General features: G+C 38.4%; 1 protein-coding gene across 3 annotated transcripts in view; it reads left to right on the forward strand.

Annotated features, from left to right (window-relative positions):
• Positions 1 to 23,528, forward strand: part of BCAS3 (BCAS3 microtubule associated cell migration factor) — a 572,392-nt gene that overhangs the window by 9,577 nt on the left and 539,287 nt on the right. For all 3 annotated transcript variants that reach the window (XM_059997244.1, XM_059997243.1, XM_059997246.1), the window contains exons 4-5: positions 2,497 to 2,572; positions 10,626 to 10,732. In XM_059997244.1, the coding sequence (XP_059853227.1) occupies positions 2,497 to 2,572; positions 10,626 to 10,732 (183 nt within the window). The remainder of the gene's footprint in view (positions 1 to 2,496; positions 2,573 to 10,625; positions 10,733 to 23,528) is intronic.

Consider the following 23,528-nt stretch of genomic DNA (forward strand, 5'->3'; position numbering starts at 1 on the left):
GCCCTAACTGTGCCGTTTGATATAATAGTTGTACTTCTGAAAATTTATTTTAAAAAAATTCAGCAAATAAAAAAATTAAAGCTCAGAACTTTTCATTTCAGTGAGAAATTTTGACATGTTTCAGTGTGAAAAATTGTAGCCTGCCCAAATGTCAGTAGCAGTCAAGCAAATTGTGATATGTTGCCCCTATAGAATAATTTGCTGTGATTAAAAATTATACTTTTGACAAATAGCACACAATGGAAGTTACTTTCTCTCCAGTGAAAAAATAAAACACAACATATCTATAGTGATTGTTGCTGTGTTTTTTAAAATTGAACAATAACTTTGTGCTTATGAACGTGTATATGTGTTAGAAACCGGATAAGAAATAAAAGGAGAAATAAATCCTGTACTCAGTAATGGGGTGAAAGTTTTCAACCATAAATAAGAGAGCTAGAGCAGTTGGATTTTGGTTGGAGAAGGAGGGCTAAAAATCAGTGCTGGGGGGAGAAATAACAAACTTTTGTGTGGCAGCGCACTGCCCTCCAGTAAGATAGCAAATAAACCTGGATGGGCACTGGGTGAGTCTGTGCTTCACTGACAGTAAAATACCTAAACATGAGCAAAGGATATCATAGAAAGCTGAGAGGCAAAATGACATGCTGTCATATGCCTTCTTGATGCCAGTCTGCAGGAAGGCACACAAGAAGCAACCCTCTTCAGTCAACTTCACAGAATTTTTAAAAAAATGCTTAGTAAAGAGCACTGTGTCTGCTAAGGAGAGAGGAAAACTTGAAGACATAGCAAAAGTATGCAGGCCTCATTATGAAAGTTTTGTTTCCCCCTGAAGGGGAAAGAAAAAAGTTTAAGAATCTCAATTCACTGAAAGGCCTCTTTTAACCTTGTTTCGTGCTGCATATCGGCCAGAAATCAAAGGAGAGCACCGTGCAAATGTTGCAGGGGAATTGGGAGAATGTCGAGTAATGCAGGTGATTAGCAGCCTTGTAATAAATCTGCTAAATGGAAGAAGATATTGTATATGTTATAGCTTTGCCAGATTAAGGGAGAGCCTGACATAGGAAAAAAGAGGTGGTCCTAAATGAATGTGGTATCCTGGATTGGGTCCTGTAGCAGAGAAAGGACATGAGTGGAAAAACTGCTGAAATCCAAATAAAGTCTGGGGCTTTAATTAGTGGTAATGCACTGGCGTTAGTCTCATAGCTTTGGCAAATGTACCATGGTAGGGTAAGATTTGGTTAGGTTAGATTGTTAACAGTAGGGGAAACTGGCTGAGGAGTATATGAGAATTCTGTACTGTTTAGTAATCTAAAATTATTCCCAAAGAAGAAGTTTATATTAAAAAGGAGAATTTTCAAGAATGAAGAGAGCAAGACCAAGGGAGAAGAGGAAGAGGTTGAGGATGAGATGGTTGAAGATAAAGTAGATGAATTAGTTGGTTCTAGTGCAGGTTTTCCTTTTCTCCAAAGGAATTAACTGCCCTATACACAACTTGTTTTCTTAAACAATTGAAATCATAAGGATGTGTAAGATAACTTTTTTTTTCTTTCTGCATAGTAAACCTACTATTAGAGTAACCCTGTCTTTTAGTAATATTTTCAATGGCCGTTAACCTTGTGCGGTAGAGGAAAAGGGCTGTAAAACTGCATGGAAATTTAAAGCAAGTTGTGTATAACACAGATTATATATGGAATAGTGGTTTTTGAATGCTTTTGATCCAGCTTATATTAAATAATTGTTCTGTGAACTGAAGACCACTTTATAACTGAAAACGTTGCAGCTTTTTGTTGGCGTTCTACGTGCTTGCAAGTGTATACAGTCTAGAAAATCTAGACAATTTTAAATAAAAACACTTGATTTGAGGAGAGATGACTCCCTTTGAATATTGATGGGTACCGTTGATACTTTTCCTGTGACTTCACAGCAGTTCATGCTTATCTTTGTGACCCTTGCAGGCTTGCAAGAAAGCTAATAGTTTGGGTCCAGAGGCCAGATAAGAGACTGAAAAGTAATACGTTTTTTTCTACCCCCCAACCCTGGCCATGCCCTCCACCTGGAACTGGTGGTTAGCAGAAAGTAATGCTCTTGACAATTCTAGGTAGAGTGTAATTGCCTGATCATAAACACCTGGGAACTAAATTGATACCTGTGGTAGTTTGGTGTATTTCTTCAGTTTTATTTGTTGACCAGTATAGGAGATTAGTTTTTTGAGTACCTTTGAATTAGAGTGATGCTTCCTAGTAGACTATGATTATTGTATTTTAGGTTTCTGTAATTCTTAGGCTAAAAACCCTTTTCTGACCAAGCTTATCAGACTCCTGGGTAAGTTTCTTTAAAAATAAAAATATTACAAAATGTGCTAGTTCTCAAGATGTAGGATTGGTGAGGTTGGAGGGGGATAGTGTTGGCCTTATTTAAGTTACTTTTTGTTTTGAACATCGGTTAATATTTGAACTGTAAAACATTTTCATTCAAGTGTTTCTGTTTACTATGCAGGCTTACAGTGGAACACCTCTAACAGAAGAAAAGGAGAAAATAGTCTGGGTCAGATTTGAAAATGCAGATTTAAATGGTATGGTTTTAACTTTTGGGGGGCATATGAATTAAATGTTTGTTTGAGGTTTACCTGATTCCAAAAAAAGAACACTTACTTTTCGTCAGATTACTTTTTCTTTAAGTGACTTTTTAAGTTTTCAAAATAAATTTATTTTTAATTTAAAAAGTAACATATTCAACTACAGAAACTTGATTAGAATTAATATTGTATTGTACAAGTCTTACAGTCACTGTAACATGTAGTGCCTAGCCTTAAACTTCAAGTCCAAGTGAGATAACAATTTCTTAGAAAAGAAGTTTTTGTAATTCCAGTTTGGTTACTTGTATAGGATTTATAACTGCAAAATAATCATTAGTGTTGAACTTTTTAGACTTTAAAATTATTTTTCTGAGCAGAATGTGTGCCAGTTCAAGGCCTGTTTGTTCTCAGATACCTTCCATTTCATTGCTCCTTCCTGCTCCCTCTTGCAAGGGGGCTGCTTCTTGTCTGTTTCCCAGGCTGCCATGTCTGTTTTCCTCTGGCAGGGTTTGGGAGGCACTGGTGGGTAATTGAAAGGGAGGATGGGAGAAAGGGAAGAGTATTATTCCCTCTCCCTCTCTGTCAGCAGCTGCATTTCCTCTGTGGTTTTCACTTCACCTCGGCAGCTCCACTGGGGTTCCAGTTTCTGCCAGGTGACTCTAGCGCCCTGCCCTCCTCCCGGTCTCCCTAGTGTAGGGGTGGTAGTGGCTTCCTGCCATTGCTAATCCAGTAGGTTGCCTCACAGTTCCTTTTTTGGCTTCTTAGCAATTCTGTAATCTGTGTAACGAGTTGTCTGTATTAAATTCCCAATTATGAATACACTGAGTTGTTTTCACTTGGACCTTGATGGATACCATACTCTTGAGTCTTAGTCTCCTCTGAGACTTTTAAAATACCATATTTTCCTTTAAAAGCTACGGTCCAGGATACGGGAGGCTGTGTCACTTCTGCAAATAGTTTCTTTTGAATTTTGGATTCTCTGTCAGCTGGTTTGTTTAAATGACAACTTGTGCCCTCTGTGGAGAATAACACATTCATTTGTATAGGTGATTATTTATGATATATAAACTTTTCCTACACTATTTCTCTTTGAAAGCTTATTCTATTTAAAATTTCCTTTCTGTTTATGACTGTCGAATTTCCTTGTTTACTAGTATATTCTTCTTTTCTTTCTTCCTTTTCCTTCTTTATTAATAACTATTTAAGTGTCGGTCATCTTTTGTTTTCTATCACCGTTTCCTCATAATTCATACTCTTTTCCCTCCTGGAAGTATATTTGCTTTGTGGATGTTAGAATGTATTAGAGGACTTTCTTGATTTAATAACAAAGAAAATGTGGTCATGGTCTTGAAAATATTAGCCAGATAATAGCAAAAACTTGTACAGCGTATGCAAAATGCTAAAAATAATTTAAAAATCACAAAATTGGGGAATTTCCTGGCAGTCCAGTGGTTAGGACTTCACACTCTCACTGCTGAGGGCCTGGGTTCAATTCCTGGTTAGGGAACTAAAATCCCATAAGCCATGCAGCGTGGCCAAAAAAAAAAAAAACAACCACAAAGTTATCTTTAAAAAAATGTCATCAAAATAATCTTTAGGCAAGGTTTTTTTTGTTTTGTTTTGTTTTTAAACAACAAATAAGAATTGCTGGTGTAATAATGCTCTATAAAGCATTTGCTTTATTGAAGTAAAATGCATCTGCATCTGGAAATGTAGATGGAAACTGCTTATCTGGTACTTTGTGTTCTGTTGAACTTATAATGGTTGTCCTTAATTTAGTATCCCATATCCCCGTTGACTTATTAAACTTTTAAGTTTATACATCTTCCTGTTAAATACTTTAGCACATTCACTTGTCCTTTGGTCTCTCCTTTCTATATCATATTGATAGTGTATGAAATTTTGTCCTGGTTTTTCAAGGATATACTTTTTATTATCTCTAGCCCTAGGGGGTATGTGTGCATGTGTGCACATGTATGTGTATGGTTGTGTTTGTTTTAAGGCAATAGTAAATATTACCAAGATATTTGATCCTCCTTAACTGCCCCAATCTCTCATAACATTTCCTTTTTTTTTTGGTCATGCGATGTGGCATGTGGGATCTTGGTTCCCCGACCAGGGATCGAACCTGTGCCCCCTGCGTTGGGAGCATCGAGTCTTAACCATTGGACCTCCAGGGAAGTCCCTCTTAGAACATTTCTTGAATTTGTCTCTTATTTGTGTTCTTTCTTCAGGAATGTTTTATTTAGGTGTTTGTGTGGCAGACCTTTGGAGATATTTATAATTGAAAGAAAATTTGGCTGTGGGAAAGAAAAAGTAGGGTTCATTGGCTGCAAGTCCAACATCTCCTTGAATAAAGCTAACAAGGACTAACTTTTCCATTGCATTAGAGATTCTTGATCAGCCAGTCTGCCCTTCCCTGGTTGTGCCTGCTGCAGCTGGGATGCAATTCCTTGTTCATTGCCTTTGTCTTTCATGATATCCTAAGGGAGACAGTGGAGGGGATTCTTCTGATTGCAGCCATATTAGCTTAGCAGGCTGCTTCTTTGTAGAGCAGTTATGGGTACCCAGAGATTGTATTAGGTATTTAGGCTTCTCTTTGCTAGACTGGGAGTTTTTCTGGCAAAACAATTTAGAAGTCTTCTACCTGTCTGTAGATTTAAGTTATTTTATCATATTAATGAAACTCTGTTGCTATTAATTTAAAACTTGCAGTGTTCGAATTGAACTCTGCTCTGGTGATTGCTTTCTGTTTATTCCAGCAGGCCTGAGAGCTCTGCTTTTCTGCTTGAAATTATAAAGTGGTGCCAGTTGGCCCCTTACCTCCAGGCTGCAGCCCATTTGATTATGGGCTTGTTGTGCTTGGGGGTGGAGTAGGTAACAACTTTTACAGGGGATACTTCTAAGGAGCCTGGCTTATTGAGATTCTCCAGTCCTGGATCCTTCTAGGTATCTGCATTCCTAATCAATGTACTAACTTTGGTTTGGTGTTAGGTAGAGACTACTACTTTTGGAGTTTATTAGAAAGTGAGATTAAGGCCCTTTGTATCATGGTCATTGTTCTGTTTTTGCTTTCAGGCAGCCTGATTTATACCTAAGATTGTTTTTCTTAAGGCACTGTATTGAAAAAGGTATAAGAAGTAGCCAAAGCAGGTTATTTATTTATTTATTTTTAATTAATTAATTAAGTTTTGGCTGCGTTGGGTCTTCGTTGCTGCGCACAGTCTTTCTCTAGTTCCCACGAACGGGGGCTATTCTTTGTTGCGGTGCGCTGGCTTCTCATTGCGCTGGCTTCTCTTGTTGCGGAGCGCGGGCTCTAGGCACACAGGCTTCAGCAGTTGTGGCATGCGGGCTCAGTAGTTGTGGCTCGCGGGCTGTAGAGCTCAGGCTCAGTAGTTGTGATGCACGGGCTTAGTTGCTCCACGGCATGTGGGATCTTCCCAGACAAGGGCTTGAACCCATGTCCCCTGCATTGGCAGGCGGATTCTTAACCACTGCGCCACCAGGGAAGTCCCTTTTTTTGTTTTTCTGTTTGTTTGTTTGGGGATTTTAGTTCCCCGACCAGGGATCGAACCCCAGGCCCTTGGCAGTGAGAGCACAGAGTCCTAACCACTGGGCCACCAGGGAATTCCCCGTTATTTGTATTTTAAAAAGAGCACTCTGACTGAAATATGGAGTTTGGTAGGCAGTGGTGGAGGCAGGAAGCCACTCAGGCTTTTGCAGTAGATGTTGTAGACAGGGGTGGTGGTGATGTAAGAGAGCTGTTTAGGAGCTTGGTCATAGATTTATTGCTAGAGGGAAGGAAGAAGGCGGTTCCTGATCTTGCTATCTGCATAGATAAACATGCTATTCACCAAAATAGGGAGCTCTGGAAGATCAGGTTTGGGGAGGAAATCCTGATCTTTGAGTGGAATTTGATCTTCTACTGAGACATGCAAAAACCCACACTGAGGAAGTCACTAGCAGATACTGACTGAAGCAATGGTTGGAATGAGATCACTTGGGGAGCGTATACTGTGAGAAGAAAACAGAGTTTAGGAATTTGCTTTGAGTAACTCCAATATTTAAAGAGTAGTTAGAAAAGGATGAGCCAGCAGAGAAAATGGTGAGCATCGGTTATAGCTGCTGAATAATCTTAACAAGATGTGCTTGAAAAACATATATTGGATTCAACAACTTGGAGGTTATTGGTGACCGTAGCAAAAGTCACTTGGGAGGAGTGTTAGGGGCAGAAACACATTCTGAAATGGATTCGGGGTGAATGAGAGATGAAAAACAGATGACAGTTATAAATAGATGAGGAATTTAGCTTCTAGAAGGAGAGGAAATGAAGTCAAATAAAGGGGGAGGGATATTACTGCTTTATGATTTTTTAAAAAACTTATTATGCAAATATATCATGGTAAATAACACAAAAATATGGATCAATGAATGAATTTTTACAAATCCAACACCTGTGTAGACATCACCTAGGGTAAGAAATGGAATGTTGCTACCTAATTGCCTAGTGATTTTGAATTTCATGTAAATAGAATTGTTCGGTATATAGGCTTTTGTGTCTAGCATATTACGCTTTTTGCATATTATGTCTGTGAGGTTCATCCATGTTACAGTATATGGTAGTGGGTCATTTTTTTCTGTGCTGAATAGTCTTCCATTGTATCCGTGTACCACTGTGCTTGTCCATTCTCCTCTTGATGGACATTTGGATAGATTTCAGCTTTTGGGTCTTTATAGTAATGCTGCTGTGAGTATTCTTATCTCTTGATGTATATGTGCTGAGGCTTCTAATGAGTATATACCTAGAGTGGAACTACTTGGTCAAGGGCATGGTATCTTCAACTTGAGTATATATTGTCAAACTGTTTTCCAAAGTGATTGTACTGATTTACAGTTACTAGCAATAAATAAGCAGCCTCTTCACTCCATATCCTGCCACCACTTGGTTTTGTCATTGTGGTTTTAATTAGCACTTCCTTGATTACAGATGAGGTTGAGCCACTTTTCATGTTCACTAATGATTTGACTATCCTATTTTTGAAGTGTTTTTCCATGTCTCCTGCCTATTTTTCTACTGACTTATCTTTTTCATACTGATGTTTGTTATATGTATTAGATGAATCCTTGTGTGGTTATAGTTGTCTCTTCTCCCATGCTGTGGCTTGGCTTTTCACTCTTCTGGTAAGGGTGGCTCATGAGTAACAGAAGTTCTTCATTTTAATGTAATAAATTTAATGTAGAATTTGCCTATCTTTTATGCTAAGAGTTTTTTTGTGTTCAGTTGTAAAGTTGTTCCCTGTACCGTGATCATGAAAATACGTTTCTACGGTGTTCCTCTAGTATTTTATTAACTTTACCTTTGTCATTTACATCTAAAATTCCCTGGTATTGATTTATTTGAAATTTTAAAAATTGTTTTTCAATAAGAAGTTCTGAAGTATTTGGAAGACATTTAAAGGAAAGCAAACAGGAAGCTGAAATCACAAAACTAGTATTTTTTTTAACAGTACTTATAATTATCAGCACAAGTAAGGTTTTAAAGATCAAACTCTCTCAGTAGAGTACAAGTACCAAGTACCACCCCACTACACACAAAGAGTAGACTACAGAACCTAACAGAGCGCCACCAAATTGCCTCCTTGCTATTCTTAAATATAGGAAACATAATCCGGACTTTCCTGGTGGCTCAGTGATTGAGAATCTGCCTGCCAATGCAGGGGACACGGGTTCGATCCCTGGTCTGGGAAGATCCCACATGCCGTGGGGCAACTAAGCCCGTGTGCCACAACTACTGAGCCTGTGCTCTAGAGTCTGCAAGCCACAATTACTGAGCCCGTGTGCCTAGAGCCCATGCTCTGCAACAAGAGAAGCCACTGCAATGAGAAGCCTGCGCACCTCAATGAAGAATAGGCCCACTCACCGCAACTAGAGAAAGCCCACGTGCAGCAAGGAAGACCCAACGCAGCCAAAAATAAATTAAAAAAACAAAAACCGCACAATTCTTTTATAGTGAACTATATGCCCAGTGTGTTCAGATATAGCAGGATTTAATTCTTATATGTAAAGGAATATAATTTTTCTTCTATTGCTAAATTTGCATATATTAGAAATTCTAGATGGTTATATGTCATATTTATATTTAGTTAACTTTGGTAAAATATTTTATTTTCATTTATCATTTACAGGTGGTTTTATTCCTGATATTAGTATTTCCTAGATATCAAGTGAGAGTTTGATTTTTATTTATTTTTTTTTACTGCAGCATGATTTTATAACAACAGTAATAACATCAACATAGGGCTTCCTATGCCTGATACTATTCTAAATGCTTTTTGTATTATCCCATTTAACTCTTACAACAATCCTTTGAGATATGAGTATGATTACCTTCATTTTACAGGTGAGGAAACTGAGGAACATTAACAGTACTAAATTTCACAGACTCTTGTGTCTTCCTACTTATACAAGACCTCTAGCTGCTTGCAAAACCCTCTCCGCATCTTGCTCTTCCCTGTCCTCTGCCTGTTATTTCTCAGAGTGTCCAGATGCAACTTGTGAACCCACACAGTTTATGTTGTGTGCTTCCGCTGGGCACTTCTCCTTCTGTGCTTTTACCTGGCACTAGTTTCCTACTGGGTACTGCTGTCACTGTGTTAGGTTCTGTAGTCTACTTTTTGTGTGTAGTGGGGTGGTACTTGGTACTTGTACTCTACTGAGAGAGTTTGAGTTTTAAAACCTTACTTGTGCTGATAATTATAGGTACTGTTAAAAAAAAATACTAGTTTTGTGATTTCAGCTTCCTGTTTGCTTTCCTTTAAATGTCTTCCAAATACTTCAGAACTTATTGAAAAACAATTTAAACAGTTGTTACCGCCAGTAACATTAAAGAAGTGTACTTGTTTTTGTTGATTGGCATTGTCTTTTTTTTTTAATAGATCTTTATTGGAGTATAATTGCTTCACGATACTGTGTTAGTTTCTGTTGTACACCAAAGTGAATCAGCCGTATGCATATATCTGTCCCCATATCCCCTCCCTCTTGAACCTCCTTCCCACCCTCTCTATCCCACCCCTCTAGGTCATCTCAAAGCACCGAGCTGATCTCCCTGTGCTATGCTGCTGTTTCCCACTAGCTAACTATTTTACATTTGGTAGTGTATATATGTCAGTGCTACTCCTACTTTGCCTCAGCTTAACCCTCCCACCCCATGTCCTCAAGTCCATTCTCTATGTCTGCATCTTTATTCTGCCCTGCAACTAGGTTCATCAGTACCATTTTTTTTTAAGATTCCATATATATGTGTTAGCATACGGTATTTGTTTTTCTGTCTCTGACTTACTTCACTCTGTATGACAGACTCTGGGTCCATCCAGCTCACTACAAATAACTCAGTTTTGTTTCTTTTTATGGCTGAGTAATATTCCATTGTATATATGTGCCACATCTTCTGTATCCATTCATCTGTCGATGGACATTTAGGTTGGTTCCACGTCCCGGCTATTGTAAATAGTGCTGCAGTGAACATTGTGGTACATGTCTCTTTTTGAATTATGGTTTTCTCAGGGTATATGCCCAATAGTGGGATTGCTGGGTCATATGGTAGTTCAATTTTTAGTTTTTTAAGGAACCTCCATACTGTTTTCCATAGTGGTTGTATCAGTTTACATTCCCACCAGCAGTGCAGGAGAGTTCCCTTTTCACCACACCCTTTCCAGCATTTATTGTTTCTAGATTTTTTGATAATAGCCATTCTGACCGGCACTAGGTGATACCTCATTTAGTTTTGATTTGCATTTCTCTAATAATTAGTGATGTTGAGCATCTTTTCATGTGCCTCTTGGCCATCTGTATGTCTTCCTTGGTGAAATGTCTATTTAGGTCTTCTGCTCATTTTTTAATTGGATTTTTTGTTTTTTTGATATTGAGATCCATGAGCTGTTTGTATATTTTGGAGATTAATCCTTTGTCTGTTGTTGCATTTGCTAATATTTTCTCCCATTCTGAGGGTTGTCTTTTTAATTTGCTCCTTTGTTACTTAATTCTAATGTAGATACATCAAGAAATCTGGAATTTCATGAAATACATAGCACAGGGAATGAGCCACCTTTGCTGATTATGATTGGCTACAGTGATGGAATGCAGGTCTGGAGCATCCCTGTAAGTATGAAGATGGTTGAATCCCTGAAATATAATACTTTTCAGCATGCTAGCTGGTGTGAAACCTGGCGATATTTTCTCTAAGGTCTCATCCATTTATTTTGCAAGCAATTGCTAAGAGACCGCTGTGTGTGGAACCCCATACTAGGCCCAAGGGCTAAGGGGAAAATGGGAAATTAAAGATGTTGTAAATGATTTGTAAAGTGGGCCAGCAATTGTGGGAATCACTTTACATGGAATATCTAATTTCTTATCATAGTAACTCTACCTAGTTGGTGTTATTATTATCTTTTCCTGCATTTTTACAGAAGAGTAAAGAGGCTTACAGAAGGCTTTTAAAAAAAATAGTGATCATTTTTTGAATCAGTTAAAACATTCACATGGTTCAAAATTCAGGAGGTATAAGTGGGTAACAAAACTCCCTACCACTACTCTCCCCAATTTCCCTTATCTTGAGCAGTTTCTAGTTTTCTAGGATTTCTAGTTATGTTTCTTTTCCTTATAGCTATATTTTATGCTAATAAGAACATATATACATATAATTCTCCCAGCCTGCCCTTCCTTAACAGAAGGGAACATATTATACAACTCAGTCTGTACATTGCTGTTTTTTACTTATAAATCAGTATTCAGAGAGCTTCTCTATGGAATTTATAACTGCTTATAATTCTGTTTTTTGGATTTTCCTTAATTTACATAACTTGTTTCCTTTTATTGGAAAAACTTAAAATTCCCCCCCACCTCCACCCCCTTTCTGCTATTAGAAACAGTGATGTAATACATGAATTTGAACAAAGGTTATTTTGTGTCTGTGTATCTATATAGGATAAGTCATAATTTTAATAAATGTTTTAAATTGCCAAATTCTATTCCCAGTTTCCCTCTTCAATCCTACGTGTTCCTCTTTGGAATGACCAAAAATAAAATGTACTAAAAGAGGAAGAGGCTTGGTAGGATCACAGCTCAGTGAAGTGTAGTAGGGACTGCATACTTTGGCGTGTACTTAGTTATATTCTGCTCTTTGGCATGGCCTAGATATCATGTCTCTCCTCCAGATTTTGGGGTGTGTGGGGGAGTTGGCGGGTGGACCCTTTATTGTGTGTTTTTTTTTTTTGCAGTTAGAGGCCTGGAGCCAATAGAATTTTAATTTGTGCCTTTAATAGATGCATTTACCACATTGTTTGAAGCCTCTTGTTAGTGGGTGGTTCAGCTAGAATTTTTTTCCCTTTTTGATTTTTTTGCACATTATGGTTACTTCTTAAAGGATTTATAAGCAAACATATATTACCTCAAATTTAATGAAATTCAGGATGTTCCTGAATGCAGAATTTGGCTAAAAGATTATTAAGTAATGAATACATTGAACTGCATAATTCTTTAATATTCTAAGTAAAATTATTGTTTATTCTTTGATAAATCACTTATAATGAACTTTGGTCTTCCATCTAATCTTATAATAATTATATATCATATTATTAGTATTTAGGATTTTAGGTTTTATATTTCTTTCTTTTAAAGATTGGCATTATTTTGCAGAGATAGAAGAATCCTGTTGGTATGTCATGGAATGCGTGTCCTCGTGTTTTTGCCTTTGGGGGTGTGTAGTTGACGTTTTTTCAAGGCCCTGCAATGTTGTTTGTAATTTAAGTATCACGCCAAAGGCATAGACAAAGGACTTAAAAGCGTTGACAGTCTTTGCTTGCTTGCTTTTTCCTACCAAGAGAAATATTTCTAGGTTGTGTTCAAGAGGAGAGGATTTTGTGAATTTAACTTTTTCTTATTAATAGAGACTACATTTTGATTCTTTACACTGTTGACAGACTTGAAGGCAAAGAGGAAGCTAGAGCTTTAACAAGCTTGGGCCTTGTGGGATTAGGGATGTTGACTGGATTGAGCACATTTCTTTGGTGGTACTCAGGCTACCCACTTGCTTTGGTTATAATTAGAGGTATCACTTTTAATAGTTAATTTGTGTCTGGTTCTGAGTAACTTAAAGGTCTTATGAGGAAATTACTTCTTTACAGTAATTCTTATGCCCAGATTGTATTTTGAGAGATTTAAATAATCTTTTCTTCATGGAATTTTCATTGACTAACAGTTGTTTTTATTTATTTGTTTATTTATTTGGCTGCATTGGGTCTTAGTTGTGGCATGTGGGATCTTCATTGTGGCATGCGGGATCTTTTGTTGCAGCTCGCGGTCTTCTCTCTAGTTGTGGTGCGTGGGCTCCAGAGCATGCAGGCTTAGTTGCCCCGCGACATGTGGGATCTTAGTTCCCTGACTAAGGATCGAACCTGAGTCCCCTGCATTGGAAGGTGGATTCTTAACCACTGGACCCCTAGGGAAGTCCCTGACAGTTGTTTACTGTTGTAGTAGTATAGCCCCGTGAGGACTGGTTCAAGAATTAGAAGGCAGTTTGGAAAAATAAGCTCCTTCTGTTGCACTGATTGAGCTCTTACTATGTTCAGAGAACTTTATATACACATTATCTCATCTGTTGTATACTGTGAGGGAGAAGTTATCCTATTTTACAGGTGGTAAGGTCACACTACTTATAAGAGGTGGAATTGGAATTCAAACCCAGTTCTGACTTCAGATTCAAAGCCCATGATCTAAGAGCTCTATTTCCCCTATGTGATAGCAGAAGATATGCCATGCAAGTAGTATGGCACCTTAGTTTTAGTTTTCATTGTAATAGGTTACGAAGGACCTTCATATATTCATCTTTTATAGACTAGTGTGACTGTTACCCATTACTCTAACTAAACCCTTCTGAAACTTGTTTATCACTAGTCAGTTATTCAGTAATCATTTAAGTGTTACCATGTGCTAGACACTGGGGAGCTTATGTTGGTCAACCTAGAAATAATCCTGGCTCTTAGGGATCTTCGCAGACCATAAATTGTATTTGCTTTTCAGTAAGTGCGGGTGGCCAGAAATCAAACCCTGTCCAAACTACAGCTCAGTTTTTTCTTCAAGTTTGTGCACAGGGTTCCCTTCTGTTGATTTTATGTAACTGTCCCACCTGTGAGTCTCAGATTAAGAAAATAAACATCCTGGCTAAACATGTAAAAAAATTGTCTATTTATGTAAGTGCACAAATATGAACAAAGCTTAGATGATATCTAGGAATATAGTTAAGTGGAGTTAGCTCAGAAGCAGAACTGTGCAGAAGTAATTTCTCTACTGCCCAATCACTACCACTTTGTATATGAGATGGCTGCAGGAAAACACCAGCTTTCATAGCTTTCCCAAGCTGTCAGGCCCCTTCTTTCAACACATCTGATGCAACATAAGAAAGAATGATTATTTGTGATGTTGATATTCTGGATACATAGGCCCTTTTCCCACCTGTGCCTAACAGTGACATTGCCTCTTTTTGGTAATGTAAATATAGGCTCTCTTGCTTAAAATTCTTAATTAAAAAAAAAAAAGTCAAAGTTATACATGTGCATGGACTAAAGACCGAGTAATTTTATGGGAGTCATATGAAAAAAACAGTAGTTGTATATCCTTCCTTTCTTAACTCCCATAGTTCTTTCAGCTCTTGTTATCTTTGCATTTATTTCAGTTATTTTATTTTATTTATTTAAAAAAATATTTATTTATTTATTTATTTGGCTGTGCCAGGTCTTAGTTGCAGCACACGGGATCTTTGCTGCCACATGCAGGATCTTTAGTTGCGGCATGTGGGCTCTTAGTTGCGGCATGTGGGATCTAGTTCCCAGACCAGGGATCGAACCCGGGCCTCCTGCATTGGGAGCGAGGAATTTTAACCACTGGACTACCAGGGAAGTCCCTGGTGGGGACTTCAGTTATTTTAAAATATCTTGCTTACATTCTCTTTTTTTTTTTTTTTAATATCTTTATTGGAGTATAATTCCTTTACAATGCTGTGTTAGTTTCTGCTGTATAACAGAGTGAATCAGCTGTACATAAACGTATATCCCCATATCTCCTCCCTCTTGCGTCTTCCTCCCACCCTCTCTTGCTTACACTCTTGATTTTTTTTTTCGGCCAGTTTACACATAGATTGACTTGATGCCATGAACTGTGAGAACGTAAAAATTGTTCATTTATTCATTACAATTCTTGGATAAAGTATGTATTTTGAGCAAAATAGATATGGCCTTTGCTCAAATGGAGCTAGTAGGAGAAATGGATTTAAATAAAAATAAATTAATAGGGCTTCCCTGGTGGCGCAGTGGTTGAGAGTCCGCCTGCCGATGCAGGGGACACAGGTTCATGCCCCAGTTCGGGAAGATCCCACATGCCGCGGAGCGGTTCGGCCCGTGAGCCATGGCCGCTGAGCCTGCGCGTCCGGAGCCTGTGCTCCGCAACGGGAGAGGCCACAACAGTGAGAGGCCTGCGTATGGAAAAAAAAAAAATTAATAGACAAATTGTAATATGAAGAAAATAATAAGAGAGTATATATAATAAGGAAGTGGCATAAAAGTTAATTAAGATTTAGCCACAGTAAGATTGGAACAGCAAGTAGTGAAGTCAGAGGCTCTGAGGTGGAAATGTTCTTTTCTCTCTACTGGGACATTGATTTAGATTTCTTAAGTTTTTTTCTTCTTAAAGAATATTGAGATAAATATCTTTATGATCATGTAATTTGGAGAGTTCATTAAAAGTAAATATACCAAAACTCTTGATAGATTTACCAAATTGCATTCTTGTAAAGCCATGCCATTTATTCTCACCTCATTCATTTATTAATTCATTCACTCAGAAAAGATTTATTGATTGCCTTTTATATGTCAGACCCTGTTCAAGGTGCTGGGAAAACAACAATGAGCAAAACAAAACCATTATTCTTATGGAATTTCCATTCTAGGTAGGTGGGTTGGAGGGTGGGGAAGATGATAATAAACATGTACCATGCTTGGATAATAAACAAGTTACCAAGTGTTAAGGTGTGGTGGTTGATATTGTTGTGGGTTGCTGTATTATATGAGGTGGTCTTAGAAAGCCTTTCTCAAAGACCCCCTGAGCAGAAGTGTGGAGGAGTGATACTTATGGGTATTTGAGGGAGGGGCATTCAAAGGCAGTGCTCTCTCATAGGATTATGTTGTTATTTTAAAAATTTTTATTTTTGGGTCTTTGTTGCTGTGCGCAGGCTTTCTCTAGTTGCGGCGAGCGGGGGCTACTCTTCATTGCGGTGTGTGGGCTTCTCATTGCGGTGGCTTCTTTTGTTGCAGAGCGCAGGCTCTAGGGTGCGCAGGCTCAGTAGTTGTGGCACACGGGCTTCAGTAGTTGTGGCTCACGGGCTCTAGAGCTCAGGCTCATTAGTTGTGACACACGGGCTTAGTTGCTGCATGGCCTGTGGGATCTTCCCGGACCAGGGCTTGAACCCGTGTCCCCTGCATTGGCAGGCGGATTCTTAACCACTGAGCCACCAGGGAAGTCTGGATTATGTTTCCTATATTAAAGAACAGCAAGGCGGCAATTTGGTGGAACTAGGTGGAGAATGCTAATGGTGTCTCAGAGGTGGTGGTGGGCTAGAGTTTTGTAAGGTAAAAGCTTACAAAATGAGCTTTGTACCATTGGAAGAACTTCAGAAGTTTCGCAGGGAAAACACCTATGCCCACCACCTAGATTATACCATGAAAGTTTTTACTATACTTAGTCTCCACCTGTAGATCTTATTGGATGCATTTCAAAGTGAATTGCAAACATCAGCATACTTTCCCCTAACTACTTTTGCATTAACTAAAGTTCAATATTTGATGAGTTTTTAAAAAATTATTTATTTATTTATTTTTGGAGTACACGGGCCTCTCACTGTTGTGGCCTCTCCCGTTGCGGAGCACAGGCTCTGGACGCGTAGGCTCAGCGGCCATGGCTCACGGGCCCAGCTGCTCTGTGGCATGTGGGATCTTCCCGGACCAGGGCACGAACCTGTGTCCCCTGCATCGGCAGGCGGACTCTAAACCACTGCGCCACCAGGGAAGCCCCATTGATTAGTTTTTTATTGTAAAAGTTACACACAATTAAATATACAAATCTTAATATGTAAATTTCCTGAACTTTGACAAGTGCATGGCAACCCAAATCTCTGTCAAGATATACAGTAGATCTTGATTATCACTCAAGACATTTCCTTCATGCCTATTCTCAATTTTTCCTCCATCCCATCCATGAAACAACCACTGTTATTTTTTTTTCCATTGTAGATTAGTTTTGCCTGTTTTAGAACTTTCTGTACTATTATACAGTATGGACTCTTTTTGTGTAAGGCTCCTTTCACTCAGCATAATGTTTATGAGATTCACTCTTGTTGATTGTCCCTTTTAATTGCTGAATAGTATTCCAATATATGAATATACCATAGTTTATCCCTTCTCTTAATGAGGGATAGCTGGCCTATTAATAGCTTTTGCCTGTTATGAATGAAGCTGCTGTGAAGATTCTTCTGTAAGTCTTTTTGTAAACATATGCATTTATTTCTCTTAGATAAATATCTACAAGTGGAATTGTTGCTTCATAGGGTAGGAATATAGTTAGTTTTATAATAGACTTCCAAACCTTTTTTCCAAAGTAGTTGTATCGTTTTACATTTCCCCCAACAATGTATGAGTTGTACTATATCCTTGCCAACATTTGGTGTTGTGTCCATCATTTTAATTTTTTTTTTTTTAGTTGCGGCATGCGAACTCTTAGTTGTGGCATGTGGGATCTAGTTCCCTGACCAAGGATTGAACCCGAGCCCCCTGCATTGGGAGCGTGGAGTCTTAGCCACTGGACCACCAGGGAAGTCCCATCTTTTTAATTTTAGCCATTCTGGTGGGTGATACCTTGCGGTTTTAGTTAGCATTTCCCTGATGACTAATAATGTTGAATGCTTTTTCATATATTTGTTGGCCATTTGAATATCTTTTAGGGATTATCTGTACAGTTTTTTTGCCAGTTAAAAAAATTGAGTTGTAGAAGCCAATGGAGAACTTTGAACAGGGGTAGACAGTGATGCCTCTTATAAAAATAGGGTGTGACAGCTACTGAGCCCACGCGCCACAACTACTGAAGCCCGCGCGCCTAGAGCCCGTGCTCTGCAACAAGAAAAGCCACCGCAGTGAGGAGACTGCGTACCACAACAAAGAGTAGACCCCACTTGCTGCAACTAGAGGAAGCAACAGAGACCCAACGCAGCCAAAAATAAATAAATAAAATAAATAAATTTATTTTAAAAAATAGGGAGTGATAAGGAGCAGATTTGGGTGGAAAGATGGTGAGTTTGTGGACTATGCACTGTTGCTCGTCTATGAACTGTTGATAGTCAGTGAAATGTTTGTTACTGTTTGCAACAAGATAAGTACAGAAGTTGAGAGTAAGCTTTTGGAAACCTATAGCTGTTTGCCAGTTGCGCATCATCCAAACCTGTGTTTGTCATTTACAGACGTATCTGTTTGTGCCAGAATGGAAATTAAAAAAAAAAAAAGTAATTGAGCCTTCATAACATGGTTTGACAAGCAGTATCAGCGGGCAACCAGTTGGAGGAGGAGTTGTTCATGACAATGAGTGTGTTTTAGACATTGTGCCGTCATGTATTATTTCATTTAGCACAAGTAACATCTCTATGATCATTAATATTCATTTTAGTGGTTGTAAGCTCTCCGTGGACATGCAATGAGATATAGAAGTTTCAGGGAGGAGATTTGAATTGCAGGATGAGGATTTGGATTTATTAATATTTCAGCCAGTATGAATTCATTAAGAATCTTTGAGTAACAGAGATACATTCCAAAATCCATATTTAATAAAGGTTGGTTTTGCAGTGGCTTTGGAATGAATAGAGAGTAAAGGAGAAAAGAAAAGGATATGAGGCCAGTTAGGAGTCAATTTCACTTCCCTGGTGGCACAGTGGTTAATTCGCCTGCCAATGCAGGGCATACGGGTTTGAGCCCTGGTCCAGGAAGATCCCACATGCCGTGGAGCAACTAAGGCCGTTGATGGTTGTCACTGTTCCTGTTGTTGGATGCGGGCACGGAGCCCGAGCCTCACAAGTCCCAGCTGTCTGAGCTCCTCTTGTCGGCTGAGGCCCGTCAGTTTCACATTGTCTACTTGGGAGACGTTGAGAGCCTGAACTGAGTTAGTTGTATTGGTATCTGATAAAACATTTAGAAGAGAAGAATCAAAGATGTTTCCAAGATCTTGATTTGGGGCTGGTGCTGCCTGGTACGTAAGATGGCATAGTTTTAGAAGAAATAGAATTTGATTATTAGAATTAGACTTACATTATGTTGAAAATTTTATAAGGCAAAATTGCACTGTATAGTTTAAATAATAAAGTGTTGCCATTAAAAATTTTCAAGATAGTACCTTTGTAAAAAGTCCTGAAATTTTTCCATACTCTTTTGCTGTTAAATGGTTACTTAGCTTTCTCATCCTCTTTTGAAATGCTTAATATCTTAAACACATCTTGAAAATGTATTCATTACAGCACCTAGAAGATGAGAGTTGCATTGTATGAAACAGTATATTTTTAGGTTCAGTAAGTTAAGATTTGAAGTGTTTTCTTGGAGCTTTTGAATATACTGCAAAGGAATAACACTAGGTGTCGCTAACACATTGAGCTAAGAAAAGTATAGCTGTTCCCTTGAAAGATTTGCCCTAAAGCTTTTAGTGTAGCTTTTACACTTTTTGTGTTGCCTTTACACAAAAAACTTTAGAGAAAACATGCAAGGACATATTTGAGGTGAATTCCAATTAGTTTATTATTCGTTAGAAGTTGGATGCCAACAGACCTTGCCATGTCAAGATTGCTAGCCAGGAAACAATTTTTATGGGTTTCATTTGGGAACAATATAAAGTCAGTGATTTGGGTAACTGGCAAGCAGAGAAAGTTTGAATATGGACCCAAATCAAAAAATTGCCTTTGTTGAGAGTATCTTATTTTTTTTGGTCCACTGTCTTATTACTGGAAAGAGAAGTAATGGATGGCTCTTTAGTCACCTGGCAATGAAAGATCTTTGGGTGTCATGGAGTGAATAGAAGCAGAAATGAAGAATAATATTGAAGTAACTTGTGGAATCCATTCATATTAGTAGAGGCAATTTTTTTTGTAGTGTATGTTTCTTAAGGTGTCACTTTAGAGAAGTCTTGTATCTGAAGTTTAGTCTTTCCAATGTTTAAATAGTGGCTTTATGTGACTTTTGTTGATTTGAAAAGTGAGTTTGAAATTTTATTATAAATTGGTATTTTTCTTGTTTGAAGTATTTTGATGTGTTTCTACTCTAAAATGGAAGATATTCTTTGGACACAAGCTGACTTACGAGTGTGTGGAAGACAGCTTTTTCTTTTCTTATAAATGTTACTGCGTATGTTAAATATCATAAAGTGCACAGATCGTAAGTGTGCAGACTGAATTTTTATATGTGTATGTAACCTTCTGGGCACCACTCAGATTAAGACAGAACATTTGGAGCAACTCAGGAGTCTCTCATGCCACTTTCCTGTCAATACTGTCCTCATACCTCCACGTAACCACTATTCTGACTTCTATCACCAGAGATTAGCTTTTTCTATTCTTGAACTTAAAAAAAGGGGGGGATGGGGGGACATAGATAACCCAATCTATTCTTTTGTGTCTGGCTTCTTTCTCTCAACAGTGTGACTATGAGATTCTTTCATGTTATCGTACGTAGAAGTAATTTGTTCTCATTTTTGCTGTATACTATCTTATCATGAATACAATGCATTTTATTTTATTTATTTTTTTAAAATTTATTTATTTATTTATTTGGCTGTGTTGGGTCTTGGTTGTGGCACGCAGGCTCTTCGTTGTGGCACTCAGGCTTCTCTTGAGTTGTGGCGCTCAGGCTCCAGAGCACGCGGGCTCAGTAGTTGAGGTGCGCAGGCCCAGCTGTCCCCGGCATGTAGGATCCTAGTTCTTTGACCAGGGATTGAACCCGTGTCCACTTCATTGGAGGGCGGACTCCCAACCACTGGACCACCAGGAAAGTCCCACAGTGCATTTTTAAAAGTTCGTTATACACCTGATAGACATTTTTGTTGGTTCTACTTTTTGAGCATTATGGATAAAGCTGCTCTGACGTTCTTGTAAGTGTTCCTTGGTGGATATATGCTGCACCCATTTCTCTTGGATATAGACCTAGGAATGGATTTACTGTGTCATAGTGTAGGTGTATGTTTAACTTTAGTAGATATTGCCAACCAGTCTTCCAAAGTGTTTTTACTGATATGTACTCCTACCAGCAATGTATGAAAGTTTCATTTGCTCCACATTTTCATTAGCTCTTAGTATTGTCAATCTTACTAATTTAATAATTTTTTTTGTGTATGTGTTGGTATCTCATTGTGGGGTTTTAAAGATGCTTTTATTTTGCGATAATTTTAAACTTTCAGAAAATTTTATAACTGTTACAGGGAACTCCTGTTACTCATTACCCAGATTTACCAATAAAGGACATTTTGCCCCTTTTGCTTTATCATTCTCTCATTTTTATTTTTTTCCTGTGAAGATTTTTTTCGGAACCATTTATAAGTAGGAGAATTTATGCCCCCCCTCTTTTCCATAAATAATTCAGTATGTATTTCCTGGGAGTAAGCACATTATCTTTTACAACCATAGCACTATTATCAAAACCAGGACATTTAAATTTGATACAATACTATTTTGTAATCCACAGTCCATTTTCCGGTTTCATCATTTGTCCTAATAGTCTTCTTTATAGGTTTTCTTACATTTTCACTTTCTTAATATTGTCTTTTGATGAAAGAAATCCAGATCAGATTTTAAGTGGTTTACTCTATTTTTTTTTATTTTTATTTTTGGCTGCGTTGGGTCTTTGTTGCTGTGCACGGGCTTTCTCTGGTTGCGGCGAGCAGGAGATACTCTTCGTTGTGGTGCGTGGGCTTCTCATTGCAGCGGCTTCTCTTGTTGTGGAGCACGGGCTCTAGACGCGCAGGCTTCAGTAGTTTTGGTGTGCGGGCTCAGTAGTTGTGACTCACGGGCTCTAGAGCGCAGGCTCAGTAGTTGTGGCGCACGGGCTTATTTGCTCTGCGGCATGTGGGATCTTCCCCAACCAGGGCTCAAACCCGTGTACCCTGCATTGGCAGGCGGATTCTTAACCACTGCACCACCATGGAAGCCTGGTTTACTCTATTCTTAATGCTTTTTGTATCCTTGTTTACTCTAAGGCCATGAAGATATTCTCCTGTGTTTTCTGTTAGAAGGTTGTTGTTATCATCTTTAGGTTTATAATCCTTTTGAAATTTTTGGTGTACGGTATGACATAGGGGTCAAGGCTTTTTTGAATTAAAAAAAGAAAAAAAAAAACAGCTAACTCATTCAGCACCATTTCCTGAAAGGACCGTTCTTTCCCCACCAAATATGAGCATGTAATTCTTGCCAGCTCTGTGTTTTTGCTCTTTCTTTTTTGTTTTTTGGTCTCTTTTCAAATTGATTTTTAAAACCTTTTAACTTTGAAATAATTATAGACTCATGGGAAGTTGCAGAATATTAGAGTTCAGGGTACACTTCCCCCAGGGTCCCCCAGAGGTGACATCTTATGTGATCTGTAGTACAATATCAAAACCAGGAAATAGACATTTACATTGATTTTTCAAAAAATTTTGTAGTTTGTCTTTTCCAGTTTTATTTAGATATAATTGACCTACTATATTGTTTTTCTTTTATTTTCGCTGTGCTGAGCATCATGTGGGATCTTAGTACCCTGACCAGGGATCAAACCGGTGTCCCCTGCATCGGAAGCACAGAGTCTTAACCACTGGACCATCAGGGAAGTCGCTATGTTGATTCTTTTTTTAAATTTTATTTATTTATTTTTTATACAGCAGGTTCTCATTAGTTATCTACTTTATACATATTAGTGTGTACATGTCAATCCCAATCTCCCAATTCATCCCACGCCCCCACATTGATTTTTAACACCATAAATTATGGTCGTTTTGCCCATTTTGAACTTTATCTAGATGGATTCATAGGATATGAACTCAGATTTTCATCTGCAGACACAATGATTAATCTTGAGACTTAAGTCCCATTTTTTTTTTCGATTGACCACATATGAATATTCTTCAACCCTGGCCTAGGGGTTATTTGCAGCTAGACAGAGTGTGCATTGATCACACGGTTCTCATTTATGCCTTTGCTTTTTATCTTCTTTCCCTATGTGTACATTTCTGGTTTAAAGAGTATTGGTCAGCTTGATGTGAACTATCAGAAGTGATAACAAAATTAATAAATAATTGTTTTAAAAGGCTAATACTATTTTATTTATTTATTTATTTATTTTTACGGTACGCGGGCCTCTCACTGTTGTGGCCTCTCCCGTTGCGGAGCACAGGCTCCGGACGCGCAGGCTCAGCGGCCATGGCTCACGGGCCCAGCCGCTCCGCGGCATGTGGGATCTTCCCGGACCGGGGCACGAACCTGTGTCCCCTGCATCGGCAGGCGGACTCTCAACCACTGCACCACCAGGGAAGCCCAAGGCTAATACTCTTTTAAATAAGAAATTAACTAAAATTATAATGCATGAAGGTATGCAAATACAAATTATATATGTTTGTGACTCATTCTTGCCATTATTGGCGTTTTGGACCAGATGATTCTTTGTTATGGGGGGCTGTTCTGTACATTGTAGTTGCCACATCTGTGGCCTCCATCTACTAGATGCCCAAAGCAACTCTCTGAATTGTGACAATTAAGAACGTTTCCAGACATTGCCAAACATCCTCTGGTTAAGAACCACAACTCCAGAGAAAATTTTGATTGAAACTACTGGCTTAGGTACATATAATTTGATGGGAA

This window comes from Delphinus delphis, chromosome 19, assembly GCF_949987515.2.
Source record: "Delphinus delphis chromosome 19, mDelDel1.2, whole genome shotgun sequence".
NCBI classification, from domain to species: Eukaryota; Metazoa; Chordata; class Mammalia; order Artiodactyla; family Delphinidae; genus Delphinus; species Delphinus delphis.